This window comes from Pezoporus wallicus, unplaced genomic scaffold (assembly GCF_028554395.1).
Source record: "Pezoporus wallicus isolate ANWC-B61680 ecotype Strahan unplaced genomic scaffold, APGP_CSIRO_Pwel_v1 contig_5785, whole genome shotgun sequence".
Lineage (NCBI taxonomy): Eukaryota > Metazoa > Chordata > Aves > Psittaciformes > Psittacidae > Pezoporus > Pezoporus wallicus.
This window is the reverse complement of record NW_026641150.1, coordinates 2,165,052-2,182,604: the sequence shown is the minus strand read 5'-3', so window position 1 is coordinate 2,182,604 and position 17,553 is coordinate 2,165,052. Positions and strand designations below refer to the sequence as shown.

Sequence of the window (17,553 nt, the reverse complement as noted above, 5' to 3'; positions counted from 1 at the left end):
TATTTCTTTCAAAAAAGTCTCTTCTCCACTGCTAGCAATGCCGGCAAGATTCTCTGGAGTGGGGCTCCCTCTGTTGAGCTCTGGGAGCTTCGCCAGATGCTAAATACAGCCGACCGCTCCATTTTTGGGTCAGCTTCATCTCTAGACCCTTCCTCTACTGCTCTCCTCTCCCTGTGGTCCACCTCAGAGAGAAAAATGGCAATGGAAAAGTCCTGGAAAAGCAGGGTCTCGGAGCTGTGACCTGCCTTGTGTTTGCCAGGAGGAAACCCAGCTCTGATGAGTTGTAGCAGGTCTGGACCCCTTCCTTTCTGGGGTGGAGGTGGGAGAGGATTTCTGCTAAGGAAACTCTTGAGTCACCAGGCAAGGAGCCAAGAAGAAAGACGTGAAAAAGCTGGAAATCAGACCAAAGGTATTGGGCTGGGTAGCATAGTTACAAAGGCACCACTGGAAAATGCAGGCTGTCCCATGCTTTGTCAGCTTCCACCAGGAAAGATGAAATGAAGCAGTTACAGTGGAGATTCATTTTATGCAATGCTTTTTAGTATTTTCTCCAAAATATACTTTTTTCTTGCTGTGACCTACAGCATAAAGTATTGTGTAAAATTCCAGGGCTGTAAATGCTGCTGAGGTGAAGGAGCCTGAGAAAACATAAGGCTTTCAAAATTGCACAGTGGGCTGACTTTTTACTTGTTTCTTTTACCAAAAAAAAAATGAGCAAGGATTGGGTTCTGGCAGGCAGCTGGGAAAACCAAGCTGTGGTCCTGACCGAAGCAGTGTTGTCTGGGGAGTAATCAGTGGGAGACTAAATGTTTATTTAAAGGATTTAAGACACACTTTGAATGGAGAGCACAAGGCGACCTTAAATATATAGCTGCCGTCGTGCCTTGAATATAAGATTTTGTTTTGTGTTTCTCCATAGCCTTGAGGGAGCTCCTCTTTGTTTTATAGCATGCCTCTATTTGTGGCTCTCGACCGGGTAAATGTAGCCAAGTTTGCTTTCCCTCTTGAACTGCTCAAGCGGCATCCTGAAGCCCTCACTCAGGATGTCTTCAGTGGCCCTTGCCTTTGCAAGGCAGGCAGTTGAGGCATATTTTGTCTGGTGGTTTCTGGAGAAGCCACGTTGCATACTTGGGTTAGAATTCCTCTCAGCTATTGGTTGGGACTTTTTGTAGACCAGCTTCTGCTCTGAAATGTCTGTGTCTAGCTGCTGGGCCTTTCACCAGGACCCCTGCACAGGATTGTAAGGGTAAGATTTAGCCATTAGGATCTAGTGGCTGTTTCTGCTTGAAAAGTGAAGGACAGACAGATTCTCAGAGCATACCTAGGCTTTGTAAAGGTACGGCCAGCACATGAGAGATCAATAACTATTTTCCTTGGTGAAGGCTGCCAGCCATTCAGTTTTGTTTCAGATGAGATTACTTGTAAAATAAAGCTCTGTATTGTGCAGAAATTTTTCTATACATCCACACCGCTTCATCAAGATTAACTGGATTAAAGCAGTATAACTGAAATCAGAATTTGATCTACAATGCCAGCAGTGTGTTGACATTACCACTTATTAAAGAGCTGAGAGTCTGGAAGCTTTTGGGTTTTGCAGAACATGAGGGGCTTTGTGCTGACATGGTTAAACAGCTGGCTGGTGTTACCCATGGATTCTCTGGGCAGCGATAACTGTTAATTCACTGCTAGAAATTGAACCTCACCCTGGAAATCACGTGTTGTTTAATAGGAGTGCATGTAGTTTGAGAATTCTTAACTTTAAATGACGTGTTGCTAGGAAAAAGAGATCTTTGAATGTGTAAATATTGATAGATACTGAGTGATGGGCTGAAGCAGCGTGAGATGTGCAGAAAGTGTGAAGCTATTTTAGCTGTGATTACGAGATCGGATGAGCTCAGCATGGGATGATCTGATGATCTTACATTCAAGTTTTTAAACTTCCTAAGGGAAACAGTGTTGGACTGTAGAACTGAGCTCTTATTCTGGTAAAGCAAAGAGTCCCAAACATACTTATGTGACAAACGTTGTAGTGGAAAGCCTGCTGTTTCTTTCTACCAACTGCATTTGCCAAGGGAATGTTTGAAACATTCTTTAATCTTGGTGTGTACAAAGATGGACCTTATAAGGTAAAATGCAATTTTGCCATATAAACTACAAAATAACCTCAAGAGATGCTGTTCTCTTTAAAGAGCAGCTTGTACACCCACATCTGAAGAGGATTAACAGCATCCTTTCCTCTTCTGGGGTGATGAACATCGTTGTTTCCTGTTCTTTGGGGAGCAATGCAGTTCACTGGGACGATGCCGTCCCTGCTCATCTTCGTTTTGTCTCCGTCTGCTGAGATGTTCCCATAGTATCTTATTGCTAATAGCAAGAGTCAATTCTGGAAATGGCATATAGTCTCCTGAGCTGTTTGGGCACTTCCTCTCCATTTATAAAAAGGACCACCTCTTCGGAACACATAGAAGTGTTCCCAAGACATCCTAGCACCTCAAAACAGTTTCAGAGAAGCATTTCACACAGGTAGTAGCTGTGCACAGGTCAAGTGAGTGTTGTCTGCACATGTCCTCAGGTGTAACAAGGGACTGAAGCCCTCTGCAGCACCATCGGCCAGGATCAGGGCCTAGCCATTATGTCCAATTCCCTAGTTAAATAAGGCAGTAGAGCTTTGGTTAAGAATTTTTATTTTCATTGTCATTAATTGCTACTTCCGTGACACTGCAAATAAGCATGACACTTTCCAGGATGTGTAAAGGGTTATGTTCAGTTTTCATTCTTCAGGGTGCCATTCTTATTGTTGGCTTGACTACTTTTATTCTCAAAGTTGATTTCAAAAAGGTTGTATCTGCAAACTGATTTTTCAGGCTTTTAACTGATGGTTCTCACAGAGCTGACTAATAGCACATTGCTGGTTTTTGTCTTTGCTGCTTTGTGCAGAATTAGATTCTCTTTGATTAGTTTTCCTATTATTAGCTTTCTGTGAAAGCAACTGCTGCAGTGTCACCATCGTGATCTGTCACGCCAGGTGATCTGGGGGCGATAGTGCTTCTGAATGGCTGAATGGAAGACAAACCATCTTACATGGAAGACAAACCGCTTTTTAAGAGGTTTTGCTGTGAGGTATAATGGTGATTTATGATCTGTCAGCCTGAAAGTTCCCCTTGAGAACAGAAGCTGCTAAAATCTCCTCAGGACACAGATCTTATGGTGGTATACGTTTGTAAAACTGCACTGGCTAAAGCTTGCCCAGCCCCTTGTTTCTTCTGCTCATTGCACATGCAAGTGTGCTCTCTCGCTTCCTATGGATCACTGAGATGTGGTTTAAGCACTGCTGGTGATTTAAGATGAGTTGCTCTTGAAAGATGTTAAATCGAGAGTGACTGTAGCGAGTTGGATGGCAAGGAGCAAGGGGAGAGTCACAGCCCCTGCTGCCCATCATGTCATGTCCAAGCCTACCCTACCATGACTGAGCTGCCTGTTGTGCTTACCCCTGACTACTCTGAACACCAGATTGACTTCCACTTTTCCATCCCACAAGGATATGAGCAGTGGTTTCACACTTAGGATTTAAGTTGCTCTCAGCTGATTTGAATGGGTGCTTTTGATGACCGAGATGCCTGGAGCAGCGCATCTCCTCAGCAGTCCTGCTGATGGATGCTCTGCCAGGCAACCCCTGTCCTTTCTAACACAGCTGCTGTGATTTCTGCAAAGCTGTTATGGATGGCAGGAAACCATATGCTGAAGTGCTGCCCACCCTGCTCATGGGGAGATGCCTACTAGTTGGAAGATGTAAATGCAGTCCCATGTGTTGCCACTGAATCTTTGCTTGTGTAGACTGGGAGATTCAGAGTAATGTGTGATGCTTCAGAGTAATGAAGCCAAAAATTAACAATATGTGTTTTAATTATTATTTATGCTATAGGAATAGTTTGTCTATAATTATGGTTTACAGCTGAGATGTGCATGCTTTTTATTATGTTTTCCTTTCTGTGTCTTTTCTTCTTTATTGACTTTTGATTTGCTTTGGATGTTTACACTTGATAGCACTTCATGAAGGAGATAAGTGTGTATTCTCTCATTCAGAGGAGCAGACTCTTCAGATACGTATTTGGAGAGTGGGGGATATGGAGATGTTGGAGAAATTTGAAGAACTGCAACAAGCAACTTGCCAGTGTGTTTTGCTAAAATCACTGAAGTACAGTTTAAAAAGTCCCCATAAATTACTCTATCTAGTAGTGCTCTTATCAGGCTGCTCCAGCAGTGTGTTCTGAGGCTATTTGACTCTGTCCATTCCTGCTTCACCTCTGGCTCTGACTATGAACAAGACCCATGAAGTGGAAGGAAGGAGTTCAACCCCTGAAACAGGGGTCAGCTGAGGGTAGCATCACACCTGCCTCTCGCAGGGAATTCCCCCATGCAGGGGAAGCCCTTGCAACAAAGAGGCTGAGGTTTCCCTTCTTTACACAGCTTGAGCTTCAGGAGGCAAGAGCTTCAGCAAGGGAAATTACCCTTCAGCATTAACGTGGCTTTCACACGGCAGAAAACCAATCTTTTGCTCTGCTATTACAGAGACAAGTTGTAGCTGAAGCCTCAGGAGGTTTCTTGGGTTTCAGGAATCTGAACATAAGCTTGGTTTGATAGAAAGGTTGGTAGATAGAAGGCTTTTCTGTCTGGGTTTAGTAGCTGCAGGACTTGCCCCCATGTGTTTTATTTCTTATATAATGCAATGTACTGATGTCAAGGAATAGACTTGGACTTTTCTCCTGTGTGTTTGTGAGCCAGCAAATCTGGCCAGCCTCTGATGATTTTGCACATGGGGCTCTCATGTTCTCTTGGGTGAACACCCTCCATAGCTCATACAGACACAAATTGAAGGCACAGTTATCTTAGACATCCAGGCTGTGTCTGCTCTCGCAGGAAAAATTGGCTGCTTGGGGAAGCTTTTCTTTTCCTTTTCCAAACAGCGTAAAGTAGGAAAAGCACAGGGTTTAGGTACCCACACAGTATTTCAGGCAAGCATCAGGCCCTTTTCTAAGTAGTGACCTCCTTCAAGTATCACACGCAGAAGCTGGCTTTGACCCATGCTGGAGCTTGAGTTGCTTTCAAACATACTGCAAAAATGCCTCTTTTCCATAACTTTTGAAAACTTGAGGCCTACTCTACCTGTACAGTTCACTCTCTACAAAGCTTTCTACTGGGAGAGTTTATTGGAAACAAGTATGTTTGGGCTGGGCTTTCTTCCCCTCCTTTTGTTTTTCAGGATATGTAATGAAAAATTCTCCAGCTTTGCCACTTGATTGCTTCACGGCTGTTGTTTGTCAATTTGCCAGCAGGTTTCTGCTTAACTACTGCCATTTGACATTGCTGAAACACAAATGCAGAATGATTGAGTTGCCAACATGTTACTGAGTCTTTTGCGGGGGGGGGTGGTGGGGGTGGTGTCAGCATATTAAGGCTTCAGGCTTTTATGTCAGTATTGATTGCTCAAATCAAAAAGAAACCTTTGGCAGTATTCAGCATTGTGCCAACGCACATTTGCTGGCAGGAAAAAGAAACTGGCCATAGCCATTGACTGTGACTTCATCCCTTCCTTCCTTTCTTTCTTACATTCTTCATTTCTGTACACACCCACGTGGAGTTTTGGAATCTAATACACATCACAGGCAAATTCCAGTTAACCTAACAATAAATCAACAGGGAAAATTGATTTCTTGATACAGTCAGATGTAGAGGCTGTTTAATTTTGCAGCCGCCTGCATTATGTCCGACCAGATTTCATGACAGCTGGGGAGGGAGGTTATGGCAACGTCCCTCAGAGCAGGATCTCAGGTCAAGAGATGGCTTGGAGGGCGGTAGTGGGGTGGTGGTCTCTGCTGAGCTCCTGTTGGGGCAGTCAGGCTGCCCTGGGTTTGGTCCTGAGTGGAAGGTGGCCATCGTGGAGCTGGTCACCATGGAGGGAGGAGGAGCACGATGCTGCTGAGGCCAGGCTGGGAAAGGAAGTTTTGCTCCTGGGACATAGCTTTGCAGAAGACTCCAGGATGGGGCCCAAGGCTGAGAAGGGGCTTTGGCTGAGGAGCAGGGGATGAAGTGGATGGCAGGGGGTGGTATGGTGGCTCAGAGGTGCTGCAGTGGTGCCCCAGTACAGGAGTGGCAGAGGAGGGGTAAGGAGGGTTTGCTTTGCTGAAGCAGGGAGCAAAAGGAAGGTGCAAGCAATCCTGCAGTTACTGGAGGGACATCTCTGTGTGCTTATCACTGCCGTCCACCAAAACCATTGCCTGCCTCTGCTTTTCTTTAGCCTGATCTCTTAGTTGACACTTTGCAGCCTGTTTTAGATTAGAAGATTTTGTAAGGACATCCTGGGCATGCTGAAGATGATGATGTCTGATTGAAATGCCATTACGTGGAAGAAATTGCTGAGAGGAAGTCGGATAGTGCCCCGGGGGGGGGTGGGGGGGGGTGGAAGGGATTATGAACAGGAAATGGAAAGGGCATGCTCCCCAGAAGAGCTTGGGGTTTTCGCGTGAGTTGAGATCAGTCCTGGGTGATTCCTTTCCCTTTGAACTGGGGAGTCAAGTGAAGAAAAGGGGGGTGATGAGGCCAGAATTGCACTGCACAAATATTTGGCAAAAAGCGAGATAATCACAGGATCATAAGATTTCTAAGAATTACTTCACATTATGGGGAGTAAGATTACAACTAACAAACAGCAGCAGTGATCATTTTCCTTACATTACTTAATGCTCCCTCCCTTCAGGTGCAGTTAAGAAGATTTTTCTGAATCTGATTTGTTTCTCAATTATGGATTAAACAAAAGCAAGAACAATGTTTGGAAACTTTCTGAAATGTGCTTCTTAGGAACCAGGATTCATTAATATACTCTGACCACTGAAAGTCCACTGAAAGCTGGACCTTTTGGCCAGAAAACATCTGCAAGGAAACTTCAAGAGTTTATTTTGTGAGATTTTTGTGATTGTGATGTCGAGTTTGTCTCTTTGGTTGATTGGAATAGATATTTAGAGCTTTAGAATGGGAAAAGTAGCTTCATTTGTAAAGGGTTAGAGGACTCTGTGCTTTACCTCTGCCTCAACCACAGTAAATGAAAGCTTTATCTGGAATGCTTGTATGAAAATGTGTACTTCTGGCCTTACAGAAACGCTGGTAAATGCTTCAATTACAGTGGATTTTCAATCGGAGGGTGTCTTCTCCTCTAAACAACATGTTCATTTTTAAAAACGCTTCTACAGACTTTTTAGTTGAAAAGCTGTGGCTCAGAATTAGAAAAGCTGAGGCTGATAATTGAAACAATTCATTTTGGAAGCACCTTCCCACTGGCATTTATAGTTTAAACACCTCATGCTCAGATCTTCTCTGTGTAGGACAGTTCCCAGTAACTGTGCCCATTAAAGAGAATAGGAACACGAACACCTAAACTGCAGATTCCCTGGGGTGCCACATTAGGGTCTCCAAATAAAGCAATGCAAGATTTCAAACAAAAATTTGTGTCCTGCAGCTAGTCTGCATTTTCATCAGGTGCAAGTGTAAAGAGGCACCTGAGCCACCTTCTAGCCAGCTCAATTAATTAGTAATAAAAGCCCAGCATGTGATGCATAAGAATTTCATTGATGATGTGTGAGACTGAATAAAATACCTTTTTTTTTTCTGTAGCTCTGGGGCTGTTGACTCTTTACACAGTAAAATAAGACTTGGGAAGAGAAAGTGGTTAAAAAGTAAAGAAAGTGGTCTGACCTTGAACTGCTACAGAGATCTTGGGAATAGTAATGCCTGGTCTAGGATAAGTGATACAGAGCTTGCTTGCCAGGCATGTGCCTGTATCAGCAGTGGTTCAGTGTGCACCTGGCAGAAGTCTTAATCGGAGTTTGATAAATTGTCTTCTCTCAGCATGAGTTAAAGTAATTCATCTTTTATTTCTAAATTACTACAAGTCTTTCAGCTTTTTCCTTTTTTTTTTTTTCTTTCTAGTTTCAAATAGGTAATGCAATAATGCAATCTATGCCTTACCTAAGGAGACTGTTTCATCTTTAAAATGCCAGGCAGAGGAGCAAAGCTTTGGTGTCAAGGGAAATAACCATCCTGGCAGAGAGAAAAATGTCAGTAGGATGCTGCCGCTGGTTTGGCAGAGACTCTTTGGGGCATGCTTTGTTAGTTGGCTGTTGATTTTCTGTTTTGCTTTTATGCTTCTCTTTGTTACATGTGAAGGTGCTTCCAAAAGACTGGTCTTTGTCTGGGTACCTTCCTTCAGATACAGCCAAATCCAAAAGAATACAGAGAAAAAAGAGGAACTGTAAATTGGTAATGAGAAAACCAAGACCTGGGGACACATCTGAATGAAATTAAATACCCATCCAGACAACACAGCTCTGTAAAGCTGTGCCTGTTTGACTGCCTTCTTTACTCTGTGTCATAGGCAAGAAGATCTCTTGCACATGCTTTCCAAGGCCTGCACAGCTACTAAAGCCATTCCTAATAAAATGAGTAAGTTAATGCCTGTATGTGAAGGTGCACTCAAGAAACCAACTTATGGGGCAGCATGGTATCTGCCTGCTGCAGTGATCATCAGGCACCCTGAGGCAGCCAGAGGCCATGGGCTGGTGCTTCTCCTCCTCCTGAAGAAAGATGCAGGTGTAAGAACATAAACCCTGCCCTACCAGAGCAGGTCAATTTAGTGCACCCATTGGGGTCAGAAAATGCTCTGCTTGTTGCATTAACAAATACTATAAAAAGTCATCCCAACATCTCATTTTCTGGCTGGGGTGGGGAAATTGAGTGTTTCTGTTGGGCCACTCCACTGTCTCCCTTCGGAAAGCATCCAAGTGCTATCCTTGTGCAGAGGAATGTCATCCAGAAATACAGATATAAGAAACACCAGGGGGAATATCAGGGTGTTTTATTAAACATAGCCTTACTTTTTCATTGTCCCTATAGGACACCCCACTGACAACCAGTGTACAGAGCAGGGAACAAACTACTCAGAGGCATATATATGCCACAGAAAACTGTCATTTTTATAAATACACCTCTGAAAAAATGCTCTTATGAAAGGTTGACTTTGCAGAACCCCTTTAACATCTCCTGTGGTATGTGCTGATACATATTTGCACTGACACTTGGAAGCTGACTCTTAGCTCAGGCTAAATAACATAAAAAATGGCTTAAGATAATGCAATGATACACCTGTTCTTCCCCGTTAGGGAATAAATTGCTATTATAGGACCAAAGCAGCAGGCAGCTGTGTCCAGCACAGTTAACCCTGCTCTGTGGGATTCTGCAAGAGGAAGGCGAGCAAATACCCAGAGAGGGCTGCATAAACTGTTTCTTCCACCAAGAAATCGTTCATGTGATTGATAATCTTGCACCAGCCCAAGGTGGAATCTGGGAAGAAGTCTTCACGGTCAAGTAGTTTCCACCAAATAGATTTCTCTTTTCTATTACACCAAACATTAACTTTTTAGGGTTTTTGCTCTTGTGCTGTGATTTTATTTTTTAAGTTTGTTTCTTTCCTTTAATGAGAGTGAAAGCCTCAGAGCTCTTTTTAGTTCTAAAAGAAGGATTTGAAGCATTCTGCCTATTCCGATTTTCCACAGGGACATTAATACATAAGCAATAAAGAATATTATAACTGTTTACAGTAGCCCTCAGTGAACAGCATGAGACTTGGGGATTTTTTGAAAGAGTATTTGGTTACAGCATCAAAAGCTGGACTAAAAGCTTCAAACTCAGAAATGTTTGGACTTGCTCAATGACAATGAAAAATTTTCCATTTGCCAATTTTTAGAGCCACAGGAATCTTCAAGGTTGTTTTGTCTTATCTTCTGAGCCTCAGAAACAAAAGCAACCCTGAGCATCGAAACGTCTAATATTTTACGTCTAATATTTAAACAAGTTTTACTTGTTTAAACATGTAGTCCTGCTTACATAGGATATTTTGCAAATTATTAGATGCCGCTTGATGGTGTAAGAGGTACCGTGAGTTTCAGCTGAGCTTCAAGAGAACTGCAGTGCCTGCACTGATGTTAACATGCTTAGCTTCTAGATCTTACCATCACACGCATCCTAGTTTTCCTGTGAGATCCAGGGTATAGCATTATGTAGCAGTCATCCACAGTCATTGGGGTAATGTGGTCATGGATGATCAGTTTGCTTCTAGTTGAAAGTGGCTTTAAGAACGCAATTGGTGCTGGCTCAAGCTTTCTTAAAGACGTTGTTTGTTTTGTTTCTGCAGAGTGTTTCTCAGCTTCCCTATGGCAAAGCTCTCTACACGTATGAAGGAAAAGAGCCTGGTGACCTCAAGTTTAACAAGGGGGACATCATCATACTGCGGCGGAAGGTGGACGAGAACTGGTACCATGGGGAGCTCAATGGGAACCATGGCTTCTTCCCTGCCAGCTACATCCAGTGTATCAAGCCCCTCCCACAAGCTCCACCTCAGGGCAAAGCACTTTACGACTTTGAAATAAAGGATAAAGATCAAGACAAGGATTGCCTGACCTTCACCAAGGTAGAGGATTTCTTTTTTTTTGTATTCTTTTTTTTTGTATTGGTTTTTTTTCCTAAAGTTTAGAAAGGTGCTTCTATAGGGACCGATGGAGCAGTGTCTGAGTCTGGAGCACAGTGGTGCTGAGACCACTGGAACATCTGCCTGGCTGCCCTGGGCAGCTCTGACCAGAGACCCCCTGCTCTCCGTTTACTTCTTCCAACCTGTTTCTTGTATGAGAAAACTAAAGTTCCTGAGCTCAGGGACAAGGGTGACATCCTTTATTAAGTGGGATGTCCCCTTACTTGGACATTGACTTCTCCAGAGCTTGCTTGGTGGCCCTGCAATGTCCCACCCACCAGCTGTGCTGTGGGACTGGGTGGGCATAAATCTTCCTAACATGGCAAGTCCTGTATTAGCATCATTGGGAGATTGCTCCCATTTGTCTAAAGGAGAAGCCAGTTAGATAACTTGTACCATATACATCAAGATCAGTACAAACCCAATGAAACTAAACAAGTAGAACTGGCTACACAGTTTCTGAGAACATTTTCTTTTAAGAAAGCATACATTTCATCTGCATTGGAATGTTATATAAGAGCAACTAAATTTAAAAAAAAAAACTAATGGAAAAGTGTCTTTTAATGTTCCTTATTGAATCAGATGTTACAGTGTTTTAAAATGCCATTCAGCTTCAAAATATGTATTGCATCATACCATCTACCAATTAGCAGTTGAAATACGCTATTATAATATGTGACAGTTATTTCCTATTTTAAAGACATGAAGACACTGAAAGACAGACATTAAAAAACAGTATTTTTTTAAAAAACAAAATGTGTAATAAATTCCAGTTGGAATGAGAGAAAAATGAGGTATTGTAATTTTCTTTGGATTTAAAATGTCACATTTAGCCTTTCTCCCCCACCTCCCCATCTGCTTTCTGTCTTCCTCTCCCCTTCCTAGAATTTGTGTTGACCTTAGATGGGCTTCATGGCTAACAAGAAGCCCACAGTAAAATAAAGCATTCCCTTGATGTTAATTTATGGCACTGAATGCCATGGAGAACCTGTTCATTGTCATTTTCTGTTTTATTTCAGCTGTCTGTGGTTGTTGTAGCATCACATAAAGTAATAACAGTTATGTTCAAAATGAATATAAAATAGGTGATAAAAATATCCTTCACCAGGATTTTACTGACCTCCTCTTTTGAGGCTGCTTATTATAGCTGAATGAATTACTTGCAGCATATAATTTTCTCACCAAATGTAACATCTTTTTCACTCACACGTTTCTCTGCAGAACACAATTTCCTAGAATGTATGCTTTCTCATATTTATTTAACAAAAGACTCATAAGCACTTTTGAGCCATAGCAAGCAAAACGTTTGATAGCAAACACTGCAAACCCTGTGACTACCCAGCCTCCCTGGAGCTGTGAATCTCTGAAAGAAAGTGGGCTGCTTAGTGAGAAGTAGCAGCCATGCACTTACAGAAAGTTGGCCAGAAGTTACCTTTGAGATCCTATCAGTGAATATGTATTTGCTGGCTTGCTGTTCTCCTCATTGCTTGCCCAGAGGTACAATGATGGCTTCTCTGAATCTTCCTTGTCTGCTTAAGGTATTCATTGCTTGCGCAGTCTAAGAAACTTAATGGCTATGGCAGGCAGTGTGGACTTTTTTGTTAAAACGGATCCTTTCGTAGACACTTCTGCATTTGATTTATTTGGTGCCGTATATTAGTACACCTCCTTCATAATAACTGATTTTGTACAACGATACTTCTCATTTTCTTGGCTGTCCAATGCCGTTCTCACATGGAGCATTTCTTTCTGCTGTATAGCTCTACTCTCAATCCCTCAATTTTCCTTTTCTTCACCCCTTGTTACTGTCTGCATCCTTTTATCCCCAATGACTGTGTTTTCCCTGAGGGGGTTTGGTTTCTCCTCTACTGCTATTTTCTCTTTAGCTCCTTCCACTGCACACACTGTCACCTTGTAACTGGTTTTATGTCTTCCCTATTGTTCTCTCTGACAGTGAATAATCTATTTTTCATCTTGGGACTTTACTGTCACGTTTTCATCAGTTTTCTCAGTGCTAATTTTAGCTGTCACCTGCACTGATGAAGGTTCCTGTTTAGCCCAGATTTTAGATCATCTGCTCATGCAGTCAGTTCCTCTGCACAGAGTCATGAGCCCTGCATTGCTGTAGATGTGATTTGTCACTTGGAACAATAGTAATCATTTGAATATCTGAAAATGCTGCACCTGATTGCAATTTCATTTACTCTATTTATTCTTTCCTCAGGTAGAGGGGTTGCATCAGCATACCTTTCATACAAACTAGTGTAATCTATTTGCATCCTCCTGCAACTCATTTTACTCTACCAGACACTTGTAATTGGATTTTACTTATAAATATATAATAAAGAAGACCTTTCCTCTGAAAAGAAATGACAAGAAGGGAAGTTGAACATAGGGACTTTATCATTATGTTTTCTTGTTCTTTTTGCTGGACTTTTTTGCTTTTTCCCATCCCCTTTCTTACAATGCAGTCAGAATATGTCAGGTCAGTAAAAGAAAGCAAAGGAAGGTTATTTGGGATTTCCTCTTGCTAGGCTGTTTTTTGATCTTTTTTTCCAAGTTAAAATGCCCTGTTGTTCCAGAGGTGGATTGCAAGGAAATGAAGTCTGCTTTACACTCATCTTCATGAGCAGTGGTGCCGAGGGCTTCTGCCACTTACCCATTTTCATCTCCTGTAGACACAACACTCTCCAGATAAAGGCCAAAGATAAATCAAATTTAATACTTTTGTATGTGTAAGTATCAAATCAGGAGGGACAGAGAAACCTCTATCTTGAGTAGCCAGTGCAACAAAAAAACCCTCATACTTGTCATTCTCCTGTGGACTGCTCCCCCTACCTGCTCCTCTTAAATAAACTATCTGTACAGGGAGAGGGTCCCACCACTGTTCCCTCCTCTGCAGTGGCTACAAGGAGATGAAACATATCAGATCTGTGACTTAACGTGTTTTCCTTCAGTGTTCAGCAGCAATCAGGCAAACCGGGCAGTTAGCAGTTGTTTTGCTTTCTGTAGCAACTTGACTCCAGCCTTGTGTCACCTTTGCACCAGTTTAACTCCAGTAGCTTCAGAAACATTACTCCTGGTGTTCACCTGCATGGTTGCAGTCAGCATGTGGCCTCGAGAGTCTCATTGAATGCCCTTGGGATATACTCAGTTACCTCAGCTTTCTAATGTCTCCTTCTTATGTGGTACCACACTATGTGCCTGCGCTCCTGCTGTCTCTGCAAAAAATAATTTTAAAATAATCATTCTTTGGTCTATGTAATGTCTGGTACAAGCCATGTGCAAGAGGACTCTGCCTTCAGCTATAGCAGTGCAAATCTCGAGTAATGATATTGTTTGCGTAGGTACTGCGGCCTTAGACTGAGTCCAGATTCAGCTCACAGTTTTGTTTTGGTGTTTGATCACCCTTCGCATGAGTTCATGTAGTAGATGAGTCTCAAACTTGTCAAGGTAGCATCAACTGTTTGCCACGCTTTATTGTTCATCACATTTTTAATAAAGTCATCTATTTTGTCCATTTTCCAACACTTCCATTCCCAGCTCACAGCGGTGTTTGACAGGCAGTGTGCTAGTCTGGGAGCCATCATATGCAATACTGGTTCCCGGCTGCGAAGCGGCATCCTAGTCCCTTAGGACTCAATTCCAACAGCATTTGGTGTTCACAGAGGGACCGTCCAGGCAGTAACTGGCAACTCGGATTCTCACGCCAGCTGGCAAGTGTTGTAGCTGGGCACACTGAGCACCGCGCAGTGCCATCCTGCCATCTCTGAGATCTCCCCAGTGTTCTAGATGGAGTTGTTATCTCTGCTGAATAGCAGGCACATCTGCTTTGTACTGCTTCCTTAATGGCCATTAATGACTACAGTAAAAATCAGGTTGTGAATCATGACTGTTATTGGGCACAATTTTGTGTTGTTTTCTCAGCACAAGGGTTCATTTCTCCGTCAATCAGATTGCTTTTTAAGTGATTTATCTTTGACTTCCTTTCTGATAATGGTTATAAACTGGAACTGCAGGTCCTACCTGCCTGTCGCAAGGCTGCCCAGTCCTGATGAATAGTGAAAGACTTGAGCAAGTACGAGAGAGCAAATAATTAGAGACTTTAGCAACAGGCATAAAAAGAGCATGAGGCATCTTTGTCAAACTTCAGAGGATACCATTGGCTTTTGAAGTGAGATTTGAGGTTTGGATTCCTTTGTGCTGCCTGGAAATCAATTTAGTACATGTGAAATAGTGAAGTTCAGAAAGTTGAAGTAGTATGGCAAGAGATCTGTGTCTCTTTACTATTCATGATCCTTTTGGGAACCTTTCTAGGAATTTATAAGTAGCACGGCTATCCAACTAATTTAAGGTACTAAAATAGTTCATGTTGAAGCTTTCACCAGCACTGTGTATAGAATGATGTTGTAGGCTGTAAATTCAAAGAAACTTCCTATTAATAAAGAATTTCAGAAGATGTTTGGGGATTTGCTGTAATTTGTGGAGATTTTCAGCACCCTTCTGCAAGTTGAATTCTGTAATGGAAAGCGTTCTCAAGGATTTGCACTTTGCTCTCCCACAGAGATACACATTTTGAATGTCAGCATATCTCAAGATGTGCAGCTATCTGACTTTCTCATATAAGACTACATTCCACAACCATACTTGGCAAAGCTGAACTAAGATTGGCATATGGAAATGCTTCCAGATTTCATAGGTCCATAGAAGGTAAAATTGGATGGGATCTTCAAAGGTTACTCATTCCCTGCCCCATCCTCAAGTAGTATCAGTGTGGGATAAACCTTTCTGCAGGTGTCTGTCCAGCCTGCTCTAGGGATGGGATTGCATGGTGCCTTTAATGAAATCTGTTTGAGTGCTTCTGGGGTTTTACAGTTAAGTTTTTTCTTACTTTCTTAGGTGTGTGTATATATATGCAAATATGTATGTACACATATACATTTATATACGCATATGTATGTACACACACACATAGAATTATATATGTATACATAAGCATATAGTGAAAATGCAGACCCATCACATTTGGGTTTTTTAAAAAGTCTTTTAAAATAACAACAAATACAGAATGTAGGAACACTCATAGCAGGTTCTTGAAGTGATGCAGTCCTTTATTTTCCTCATTTACCCCCTTTACCTAGATTCTAAACTTATGATAATCAGTCTTTTGTAAGAGCATGTGGAAACTTCACAGAGATGTAATACTGTCAGCTCTTTACACAGATCAAATATGGTCTGTGGAGACAGGGCTTTGGAAAGGAATGCTATCTGTTTCTTCAGGAAATTAAATGCACAAATTCTTTTTGCATCCTTCCAGCTGCAATAAATAGCTGAAGGACTCAGTCTGTGGCTGTTTCTCTGAGCTTTTCCCCTAATGGCTCATTCAGATGAATAATTTAAAGGAAACATTTAAACTATTTTGAAGTGCACATGTTCAAAATGCACATGTTCAAAACCTGCAAAGTACATCACATCACTTCCCTGTTCTGGTCATTTTCTAGCAATACAAATTCACAGTCTGAACGTGCTGGAGCAGGAATTTGTGGGGGTTTTTTCCCTGTGTGAGCAGTATCTACGAAAAAGGCCAGTTCCCCTCGCCTGGCTAGTTAACGTGGATAGCTTGTTACATGGAGAGTGCTAGACCATATGTAGCTCTTATTTTCCTAGAGTGAGTGGTAGAAATAAAGTGAGGACAGCAGGGAACTCTGTCTCAGCTTTCTGGAGGAAGACGTTTTCTGCACAGGAACAGAGGAAGATTGGATGCCATGAGAAAATGAATGACACCTCTGCAAACTTCACTTTGCAGCTTCTCTCCTCCTGCTCCTTTCCCTTGGCCATAGGAGATCTGAGCATCCGGGCAGTGCCCTGCAGAGAGGGCTGCCTTCCCAAGCCTCTGTAGGAGGCAGTGCTGACTCAAGGCCGGGTTTAGTATGACAGCCCCAGCAGACAGATGTGTGGTAGCAGAAATCCATGGACAAGTTGAGCAGCTCAAACAAGGAAAACTCACGGTTTGGGTCTAGTCACCTGAGCTTTTGCAGTGACTGGTATGTTCTAGGTTTTAACTCTATAAAGTGAAACGTTGAGCAGTATGAGTCTTACTTGCACCTTGCTTAATCTCCTGTTTTATAATCACAATAAAATTCATCGTCAGTGAAATTTTTATAAGATTTCTTAGATTAAATATTAAAATGCCATTTGGCTAGAAAACAAACTCGTATCTAAACTGAAGCTGACCCAACAGCTGAATGTGACTTGTTTATATCGTTACCCTTGGCTTTTGACCTAATACTTTTTTTTTTCAAAAAGGAAAACTGATTTTCCGTGCATCAGCAGTGTAGGCTTATTATTGAGCACCCTGTGCTATACTTTGTGATTCTTGCTGGAAGTGTCTCCAGGACTGCCTGTGCTGTATTGCTACTTCCCTTTGAGTTGCCTTCCAGAGCAGCCAAGCACCACAGTGGGTTCTTGGATGCACAGGGGCAGCTTCAAGCTAGCGAGCTTTCAGCATTGGATTAGAGGTCAAAATGTTCTCCATGCAATGAAGCCAGGAGCTGCATATTCCCACGTGCTGTGACTAGGCCCTTGAACCTACTGATGGACAGCATAAGGTGCACTAGGCTGCAGGGTGCCTGGGGTGGGATGCTGGGCCAGGGATGCTGCTGGCCAGGGATTCAGGCAGCATTTTTACCTGGCTTATGGCCTCCTCTGTGTGCTCTCTCCCTAAGCTGTTAATTGGGTAACTAAAAACTGAGATCTTTCTACTGAAAAAAAAAATATTATTTATTTTGTGCATCTCTGATTTTAGGATGAAATTTTGACGGTCATCAGGAGGGTAGATGACAACTGGGCAGAAGGAATGCTGGGTGACAAGATTGGCATTTTCCCTATCCTCTATGTTGAGGTAAGCTCATAAGAGGAGGTTGTGGGTCCTGATCTTGGTGTCTTGTGTTTTTTTTTTGTGCTCACGAGGACAGGATAAC

The 17,553-nt window shown here is 42.4% G+C and overlaps 1 protein-coding gene across 1 annotated transcript in view; it reads left to right on the top strand.

Moving 5' to 3' along the window:
- SH3RF3 (SH3 domain containing ring finger 3) overlaps nucleotides 1–17,553 on the top strand; it is a 252,800-nt gene that overhangs the window by 146,529 nt on the left and 88,718 nt on the right. Inside the window, exons 2-3 of the mRNA XM_057422219.1 lie at nucleotides 10,241–10,516; nucleotides 17,379–17,474. Coding sequence (XP_057278202.1) covers nucleotides 10,241–10,516; nucleotides 17,379–17,474 — 372 coding nt within the window. The remainder of the gene's footprint in view (nucleotides 1–10,240; nucleotides 10,517–17,378; nucleotides 17,475–17,553) is intronic.